The sequence below is a fragment of the Equus quagga genome, chromosome 7 (genome assembly GCF_021613505.1).
Source record: "Equus quagga isolate Etosha38 chromosome 7, UCLA_HA_Equagga_1.0, whole genome shotgun sequence".
In the NCBI taxonomy this organism is placed as follows: Eukaryota; Metazoa; Chordata; class Mammalia; order Perissodactyla; family Equidae; genus Equus; species Equus quagga.
Window position 1 is genome coordinate 29498663 of NC_060273.1, and position 10236 is coordinate 29508898.

The 10236-nt window shown below is 37.9% G+C and overlaps 1 protein-coding gene across 1 annotated transcript; it reads left to right on the forward strand.

Moving 5' to 3' along the window:
* The first annotated feature begins 157 nt into the window (after positions 1 to 157).
* On the forward strand, positions 158 to 9984 carry SHCBP1 (SHC binding and spindle associated 1). The gene is made up of 7 exons (XM_046667234.1): positions 158 to 385; positions 473 to 641; positions 945 to 1065; positions 3677 to 3808; positions 4453 to 4571; positions 6974 to 7115; positions 8825 to 9984. Exons 1-7 carry the CDS (start codon positions 306 to 308, stop codon positions 9148 to 9150), a joined length of 1089 nt encoding a protein of 362 aa, XP_046523190.1. The 5' UTR covers positions 158 to 305; the 3' UTR covers positions 9151 to 9984.
* The last annotated feature ends 252 nt before the right edge of the window (positions 9985 to 10236 follow it).

Sequence of the window (10236 nt, forward strand, 5' to 3'; positions counted from 1 at the left end):
TCAGAGTGCTGTTCAGAAAGACTTAACATACCTGAGTTATACACTATAAAACAGTTTTCTTACTGAGTCTTTGAGGAGTAAATGGACTGTCTTAGTGATAAGAAAATGTGTCTGAAAGGCAGTAGATTTCAATTTACTTTTAAACTTGCAGGCATTATGACATCCTTGAAAACCGAGTTCCTTCGGGACTTATTGTTGACTACCGCAATCTCTTGTCTCAATGTGAAGCGAGTTACAGGAAATTTTTAAATCTGAGAAGCAGTTTGTCAAACTGTAGCTCTGATTCTGAGCAGGAAAACATCCCCATGGTGGAAGGGTTAAAATTGTATTCAGAGATCGAACAGTTGAAACAAAAGCTAAAACTCATTGAGAATCCTTTGTTGAGGTACATATTTGTCCTTCTTAGCCGGTTGGCATCTTTTCTAACCAGCTCTCTTACTGAGAACTGATAGGTCTGTTTGGTTTCTTTAAGATATGTGTTTTGTTATCAGAAGAATTGTAATGTCCAAGCAAAGGGCGTCCGTCCAAATGGTCAGAAGGTCACCCATGTGGTTGCCTGCACCATGATGACTGGTCTGCTGTGGTCCCTGCTCAGGGACAGGCTTTGTCAGGAGCCTAGTAAGGAAGCAATAGAGATTCAGGTAAAATTTCTTGCTGCAGGTGTTTTTTTTTTCCCCTTCGCATCCACCCCAGGTTTTCCTGAATTGTGCAGAGTATGTTGACAGGAGCTTCCCAGAGCTGCTTTCTGGGCAGTGGTAAGTAGTGCGAGTGCTGCCTTCCATCAGCACCAGTCACTTACCAGCCTGCGTTGGGCTCAGTGCAGTAGCAAAGGAAATAGTTACTAGGCAGTTTTGGCTTCCTTTTCAAAGGAAACAAGAGGCGCATGCAGGAATACTCAGGTTGCTTTTGGGGGTGCACATTTGCAATATGTTGTTGTTTTCCAGTTCCATGGTGATCCATTGTCTGCTATAAATGCCTGCTATGAAGGTGACACTGTTATTGTTTGTCCTGGCCATTACGTGGTACATGGCACATTCTCCATTGCTGACTCCATTGAGTTGGAAGGTGAGTATGAAGATCATACAACCAAACTCTCATGCATGATCTGCTGGAGAAAACGGTCCGTCACTGACCTTGTTGAAGCTCCAGGAATAGGATTGCAGCTCACTTGACTGAGGATGTGTTGCCTGGAAGCATTAGGGGTGTTTCAGGTGTCCAGGGGATTGACTCAGTGTTTGAGCAACTTGACGTGTGGTTCTTTGCAGCCTTATATGTGTTGGGAAGGCAAACACAGAGAAAGAGGACCATTAGGAAGAACCATCCTTTCCAGATTCGAAGTGGTTTATGGAAAGAAAATCTCATTTCTGTTTTCATAGAATATTTTCAGCAATATATTTTTAAAGTTTAGTATTTTTTTATTTGTTGCTTATTCTTATTTTGTATATGTTGTGGCTATATTGGTGCATTTTTTTTGTTTTAAATTTAGCATATTTTTGTGAGAGGTATAGGTCCAACTTGAAAATGGATCAAAAATCTTTTAATTCTTTAAGACTTTGCTGAGTGTCACAAATTCTACACGTTGCATTTTCATGTTGAAAGATTCTATTAAAAGTAACTTTTTAGGGGCCGACCCCATGGCTGTGTGGTTAAGTTCGTGCAGTTTGCACGCTCTGCTTTGGTGGCCCAGGGTGTTCCCAGTTCAAGTCCTGGGCACAGACATGGCACTGCTCATCAAGCCTTGCTGAGGCGGCATCCCACATGCCACAACTAGAAGGATCCACAACTAAAAATACACAACTGTGTACTGGGGGACTTTGGAGAAAGGAAAAATAAAGTCTTTACAAAAAAGTAACTTTTTAGCAGTTATAATCTTACTGTACATTTAGAGTGATTCCTAAATTTAGGTTACTTTGCAGTCCTTCATCTTGGTCCTGTATATTTCCATAACGTGTCAAATTTAGATGCACCTGCTCAATCATTTACCAAAAGAACTTCAAGTTAGGAATAAAGCAAAAAGTCATGTATCATTTTGGGACTTGCGCAGCTGTTCACAAACTGGTTAAGCTGTGTTCTTTATCTGTATCTCGTCAGCACTTCTTAATGGAAGCAAGGCTGTTCCATTCAGGGTTTCATTGCCTGCTGTTCACTCGTACATCACCTCACCCCTTTTTTGTTTTGTGTGTGTAATTTTTGTTCTTTCTCTTCTCCAATATTTGATATATAATAGATGTATGTGTATAAATAACACATTTGTAGGATAAATCACTGCAATAAAAACACTTTACTTTTTGGCATAGTGAAAATAGCATTAATATTATAGATTGTATGGTGGGTGAGAGTTCTTCCTAGATTGGTGAGGAAATTATAATGTAATTGCCAAAATGTCATAACTAACGGTATAGAATTCTGATAGTTAAGTGTAAAAATGACTGTAAAATTACTGGTAGAGGGCATTTCTGAGAATCTGGGGAATCAGATGGTATCTCTAGTGTGATGTAGGGAGTACTTGTTCATGAGTAAGATCAGGCTTGTCTGCTAGCTTATCTGACCTGTAGGTAACACTTAAAATAAGAGATATATGTTGAGCTCCCACTATGTGTAGGGTATTAACAGCACTTATAGTAGGGTTTTTCTTTCTTATTTAGGACATCCATTCACTTAGGTGATGGTTTTGTTTTAAACTACTAAGAATACATAACTTGTTTATGTAATAATCTGTTTTTTTCTTAATGTGGCAATTCTTTTTGTATTTTTTATTTTTTGGATGATAAAAAAAGAACGGTTATTTTAGAAAATGTGGAAAGTACAGACAGACGCATAAAAAGAATCAGAAAAAAAATTACTCATAATCCAGTCATCCGGAGTCCATCACTGGTGGCATCACGGGGTCTCGGGTCCTTGCATTCTCTAGTGCCTCCAAGAGTGGTCTGCACTCTTCAAGGATGGGGAACCTCAGTGACTTTGCCTGTTTAATGTAGCTACTGCTTCATTTCCTCAAGCAAAGACTCATTTTAGACAATGAGAGTTATTTCTTATAGCTCTATGTGGTTCTGTTTTATGATGAAAGTCAGTCAAATTCTCTAGTTTTCTGATATTCCAGTTTTTTGTAAGCTCATTCAGAGGTCTGGCCTGAGTTATTAGTTTGATTAAGATTTCTAGAGATCCAATGTAGTTTATTGGTTAACAAGATAGACCAATTTTTCCAAAAGCTAAAACTATTTTAAGTCAATCTGTTTAAGAGAATATTAAAATTAGAAAATCTTGAGAAATGCTTAGGCTTTTTCAAACCTAATTTATATTAGAAAAATAGAATCTTACAGTTGGAAAAAAGGCTTATAAGGGCTAAATGCTTCAAAGCCCTTTGACCAGTTGTGAGTACTTAGGATTATTTATTTTTTTAAAGTAGTTTTTTGTAAGTGAATTTAGTGCTGATCTGGTCTAAGATGGTTGATAGCGTAGTTTTCCTGATACATGGGCAAACTGAGTTGTTATTAAAAATTGTACACGTGGTTTAAATTAAACAAGGTATGTGGGGAGATAGTTAGGTTTTATTTAAATGCCACTGGGTTGACTGGTCTCAAATATCATTTGGATCATTTGAGATCATTTGCTATTATAGCAGTTTTGTGATTGGACGTTTCCTCTCACTCCTCTTAAATCTTGCTCTCTGCCTTAGGATATGGTCTACCAGATGATATTGTGATAGAAAAGAGGGGCAAAGGAGACATTTTTGTGGATTGTACGGGCACAGATATTAAAATCTCAAGCATAAAATTTGTTCAGCATGATGCTGTAGAAGGAATCTTAAGTAAGTGTCTGAATATTTCATGTATTATTTGTTTTAGGCTTTGAAAGAAAACCTTACTTTCTCTGGAAAATACAGTTTAATAAAACACCATTCCTGAGTATATGAAAGGTTGATTATGTACATAGCATGATCACTTAGGAGGCTTATTCTAACGTGAAAAATAGTTCAGCCTATTCTTGAAATTTGGTTTCTGTGTGATCACTTTTTTTCTTTTAAGACATTCCGGTATTGTCTGTGTTCTTCGTATTCGATTTCACCTTGCACTCAAACCCGCCGTCCTCACGCTGTGCTGGTATTTGTTCCTAGGATCCTTTCTTGAATTGGGCCTCCTTTTCCTCTCCCTTTCAAGATACTCATGAAAGTTGCTTTCTGATACTTTTTTGTAATGAAAAGTGCTTTTTAACTTGATTTTTCATTTCTGAGGTCAAGTCCTTCTTTTTTAAGAAGGCTGCTTTTAGAGTTTAGAAAATAACTCAAAATAGTCATTATTTTGTAAGTTATGAATTTGTAATCCCAGTAACAAATTTTAAATGATAGCTATTGAGAAATATTTAGACTATATCTAATGTTAACTCTAGGCCATGTCTAATATTGGAAAAGATAGATTACTTCTTAAAGCATTTGATTGCATGTTTTCATCATAGTCATTCACCGTGGCAAGACGACGTTGGAAAACTGTGTACTGCAGTGTGAAACTACAGGGGTCACAGTACGAACATCAGCAGAACTTTTAATGAAGAATTCAGATTTATATGGTGCAAAGGTATGATAATCTCTTATCCTATGGGGAAGTAGTTTAGGGTTAAGTTCTAAGTAAGCAAATAGAATGTGGGACCAAGATATAAATACATACTCTTGTTCTCTTTCTTCCAAGAAGTTCAGACACTTATGTGTACTAAGTCAGCCAGACTTGATTCTATAAAGTTCTTTTTTTTTTTTTGAGGAAGATTAGCCTTGAGCTAACATCTGCTGCCAATCCTCCTCTTTTTGCTGAGGAAGCCTGGCCCTGAGCTAAAATCCATGCCCATCTTCCTCTACTTTATATGTGGGACGCCTGTCACAGTGTGGCTTATCAAATGGTGCCATGTCCGCATCAGGGATCCGAACTGGTAAACCCTGGGCCGCCAAAGTGGAATGTGTGAACTTAACCACAGCGCCACCCGGCTGGCCCCTATAAAGTTCTTATTTAGCATTTTCAAAACAGAGATTAGGAAGAAAAATAATACATCTCACAATTTCTCTATAACTTTAAGACAGATTTAGATCCTTCTGGGACCCTGACGACACGCATTTTGGATCTTATACTGTAGTCGCACAGGCCCCTGAGGCTCTGCTCACTGCTATTTTCAGGGCATTTCTCTCTTGTTCAGACTGGGCAATTTCTATTCTATCTTCTGGTTCACTGGTTCTTTCCTTTCTGCTATTGAGCCCATCCACGGAGCTTTTTATTTTAGTTATTGTCTTTCTCAGTTCTGAAATTTCCATTTGGTTCTTTATATCTTCTGTTTCTTTGCTGAGACATTCATTTTTCATTTGTTTTAAGTATGTTCATAATTGCTCATTAAAGCATTTTTTCCATGGCTGCTTTCAAATCATTGTCAACTAATTATGACATTTATGACCTCTTGGTTTTGGTTTGCTAGGTAGCTGCTGGCTTAAGTTATTCTCCTTTTTTAAGTTTTACGTGATTCCTGATAATTTGATATTTAATTTTAACTATTTTGTTGTATATGTATTTTTAATGTTATTGTCCCTAAACCTTTTTTGTACATAACCCCAAAATGAAATCTCTTAGCTGAAGGCCCAACCAGCAGATCTTTTTACTTCTCTATAGAGAGTTGGGTTGGTGTGTAGTGGGCCATTCAGCCCTATATGTTCTAGTAATCCCCAAAGGGGAAGTAATAATAAATGTTTTCTCATGATACAGTACTACTCTTAGAAAAACAACATACATGCAGTAGATGTGTCATAAATGTTTAGAAACAACTCTTCTTCAAATATGATATTGCATATGAAATTATTCCAAAAATGATTTCTTAAATAACTATAGAGGTTTGAGTGAATTATTTTTACTTCCCAAAGTACCTAGCATGGTATGAGGAAATAAATTATTCCTGTTACTGTTACTTTCTTGTTGGTACCATGTGGTGCTGAGGGACGGTGTGAGAGAATTGGACCATGCATAGATCTTTCTGGTGACTCTGTATAAATGAGACACTTGAGTTGGTTGCTAATTTCAACATTTGTGTAGTAGTAGAGGCCATTAATTGTTTAATTCATAGATGTGATTTTTAAGTTAGGTTGGGATATTTTAAAAGTGGTGTTTTAAAAAAAAATAGGGTCTTATTTGTATCCTCAAATTACAATATTTTACTATACTCAAATATTGTTCTCTAACTGAATATCTCTGAGAGGTTAGTCATTTTGAATAAGTGCATCTTTCAATGAAATTTTTTTTCTGGGGGAGGCAGGCAGGATCAGAAGACTGATTGTCCAGAATGAAAGAGAGTGGAGCAGTAATCACAAGTTGATACTCCTAGCCAGTGTATTGTGTGTGTGGTGTTTGTGAAAGTGGTAAATGACAGGCATCTTTCTGGAAAGAGAAAATGGAAATGTTGATTAGAAATACCTAATAAAACTCTCTGTATAACACTTTATATTTGCACTGTGTTAAAGGCTAAGAAGTGGTTGTAATAAACCTTCTTGTATAGTCCTGCCTTTTAAAAACTGATCGTCAATATCTTAAAATGTAACTTGTAGGGTGCTGGTATAGAAATATATCCTGGGAGTAAGTGCACCCTGAGTGACAATGGGATCCCTCACTGCAAGGAAGGGATCCTCATAAAGATGAGCACCTGCTGAAATGCCCTCGTTCCAAAGGGAATGGTTTCACCTAAGAGAGAGTTAGACTTTATTAAATTCCCACGTTGGGTTCTGTTGTTTCAATAGTTGGTGATTGGAACTCTCTCATGAGAATACTTTACTATCTATAGATCTGCAAAAATGACAGAGGAATGCTGTGTCCCTTAGAGCTCAGACTGTGCTACCACATATTAATAAGCTTAACTTTCTACTTTATTTTTAGAATATCCTGAAAAAAGTGAGAGGATTTTTAAAGCAGGCAGTATTGAATGTTCCTTAAAATGTTTGTTTTCAATGTCACAGGACTTCTTAGATGAGCATTATGACATTTCCAAAATATCCATGGTGAATAATGTCATACACAATAATGAAGGTTATGGCATTATCTTGGTGAAACCTACAATTTTCTTTGACCTGCAAGAAAGTGTCCAAGATGAAACTGAAGGTATGCTATAATTGGTAATTTTTAAAAATAAAAACCAGATTTAATTTACTTTATTTCAGCATTAAACTCTGATTAAAAATCTGAGTCTTCCTTTCCTCCTTAAAAAGGAAAACTGGCATACATTTGGGTGTGGAGAAAGAGAGGCATGGTAAAGCTATAACATTATAGAATCTCAGGGGAAAAGAAATTTCTAAGGTCAGGGCCAGCCTGATGGTGCAGTGGTTAAGTGTGCACGTTCCACTTCAGTAGCCTGGGGTTCGCCAGTTCAGATCCCGGGTGCAGACATGGCACTGCTTGACAAGCCATGCTGTGGTAGGCATCGCACATATAAAGTAGAGGAAGATGGGCATGGATGTTAGCTCAGGGCCAGTCTTCCTCAACAAAAAGAGGAGGATTGGCAGATGTTAGCTCAGGGATAATCCTCCTCCAAAAAAAAAAAAAATTTTTCCAGATCAACTAGTTCAACTATTCATTCAAACATTGATGTGTGGTTTCTGTGGTCCTGCAAGTCCCTTCTCATCATGCTTGGCTTTCTATAAGTTTGTAGAATAAGGATGGGCATATGATGGCAATGGTGGCCTCTGCTGGCATTTGTTAAGGATGGAGGCAGAGAAGTGAATGTGCGGGTTGAAGCCTGCATTACTGGAGGGGATCATGGAGTTGGCCTCTATTTTTTATTGGTAGAAGTACATGACTCCTTGTCAACTGTCTTTCTTGACAGCAAAGCTGAGCTAACTCAGTGGGAGATTCATGAATTTGAAGCCATGACCCAGATCACTCTGGAATCTCAGTCAGAGGAAGATAGGGCCTAGGCATGGGTGAGGATGGTGCACAGGATGATGAGTAGCCCTTGTTGTCCTTCAGGAGCCGCTCCAGTTATCTGGGGCTTCTATTTCCCTGTAGTTCTGTAGGTCAGAAGTCCAGATTGGCTTGGCTGGGTTGTCTGCTTAGGGTCTCTCAAGGGTGAGGTTGAGGTGTCAGCTGGGCAGGGCTCTTGTCTGAAAGCTCTGGGGAGAGAATCTGCTTCTGAACTTATCCATGTTGGCAGAATTCACTCCTGCAAGGCTGTAGGACTCAGGTGCCATTGTTTGCTAGCTGTTGGCTGGGGGTTGCTCTCAGCTTCCAGAGGCTGCTCTCAGGTCCTTGCCCCTTGACCTCCTTCATCTCAGCAACAGAGAACCTCCCTCAAGGCAAATCTCTTCACGCTTCACATCGCTTCATGCTTTCCTCTTCTTCATCCAGCCAGAAAAAACCTGCTTTTAAATGGCTCCTAATAAGGTTAGGTATGCCTGAATTGTCTCCTTTTCTAAAGATCAACTGATTAGTAACCTTAATTACATCTGCAAAGCCCTTTTGCCATTTAACGATTGTGAAAGTACCACCAGGGGCGGGCATCATAGGGGCCATCTAGAAGTCTTAGTGGGTAGTAAATATCCAGGAAAAGGCTTTTGAGTGAATGAGATTCCAGGATAACAAGAGAAAAGAATTCAAAATTGGTAATCCTATATGAGGGTCAGGAAACCTTGGTGTGAAGAGTAAGACAACTGCTCTTTGAGATAATTATGGCAAAGAGTGTAAAATCCAGTCAGGTGACAGCAGGCACCCTCAGCAGAAAAAGCCTGAAAGCTTTAACAGACTGTAGAAATATATATGTTTTAGTTGGATTGGTTTGTATATTTAACTTTATTTGTTATAATTTGTTTCTCTAGAAAATAATGCACTTAAAATTCAGACCAGTGAAGAGGCCAGTGCAGCTGAAAGAGTGGAACTAGACAAGCTGATTCAATGTGCAACTGGTAAAATGGAGCTTTATGCAAGATCTGACCTTTCTGAGCAAGTTGAAGACAATTGTGAAATTGTAAATTACCTAGTTGCAGCCTCCACACAGAAGGGCCAGATGAAGAAGAAAAGGTTGAGTGAGCTGGGGATCATGCAAGCTGATGACAACTTGATGTCACAGGAGATGTTTGTTTCGATTGTGGGGAACCAGTTCAAGTGGAATGGGAAAGGGAGTTTTGGCACATTTCTTTTCTGACCACTATGATATAAATAGCAAAATACTGGATTTTGCATATGCTGCCCCAAGAATCACTGCTGCTGTCATAGGTCGCTTCATGTCTCTATTTTATATTTGATATATTCGATTGGACTTGAGTGAAATGTAGATTTCTGTCTGCAGGTGTTGCATATACAAAACTCCATCTTTATAAGGAAGGCTATAAAAACATATAATATGGAAAATATTTAGAGATTTCTTCCTAGAAAGTCTTGCTTTCTCAAACATGTAGTTCTCTCATATTAAGCCCGTTAGTTACTGTAGTGTAAATACATTTTAATCTAGCACTTCAGAGAGGAGGAAAAAAGAGGGAATGCAAGATGAGTGCACAAAAATGTGATAGGTGTTAAATGTACAGAGTTCTTACAGTTGTCTTTTTATCCCAATTACAGTGAGTCTGATTTCCGTGTTATATTTGCATAATACCTGTCTTAAAATAAAAGCTTTTGTGCTTGGGAGGTTATCTGCCTAATCAGTCTTCCTGAGAATCTGAGTGGGATGCATTTTTATGCTGAACTGTGTAATCATCAAAACAGTGATGGATAGCATTGCAGGTGTGAAACAGAAGTGAGGTGTGTATTCAGAGCCAGTGTGCACGCAGAGCACTTTACTGTTGCTGAATACGAATGATTAAAAAGAGGGGTCATTCCTTTTGCCATAACAGTATTCTGATCAAATTTCTTACACAGTCAAAATGATTACCTATATAACCTATATCAGCTCTGTGTTCTTGATATCATATTGTAAAACACAGCTTTAAAACATATTTATATTAAAAATATGTGATATTAATATGCCTACTGATTAAAATTATAGTGATGAAATAATAAATTGAATCTTGTATTTTTCCAAATACATTATGGGCCGTAGTGCCAGTGTAGCATATTGATCCTTTGAAGTACACACATTTTGGGTTTTTTTAGTGTTTCAGAAAGAGTATTAAGTTTTTTCCTCAGTGTGGTTGTTTGTTTCTTAAATTTGAATAATTTATAATTATTTTCCAGATGCTGCTAAAATGTGGAAGGATTTATCTTAGATACTTTGGCCATTGAAAGGCATTTTTCT

Coding starts and splice junctions, on each gene's coding strand:
- SHCBP1 (XM_046667234.1), top strand. CDS start 306: ATGGTGGAAGGGTTAAAATTGTATTCAGAGATCGAACAGTTGAAACAA. Junction 386..472: donor ATTGAGAATCCTTTGTTGAG/GTACATATTTGT, acceptor GGTTTCTTTAAG/ATATGTGTTTTGTTATCAGA. Junction 642..944: donor AGGAAGCAATAGAGATTCAG/GTAAAATTTCTT, acceptor GTTGTTTTCCAG/TTCCATGGTGATCCATTGTC.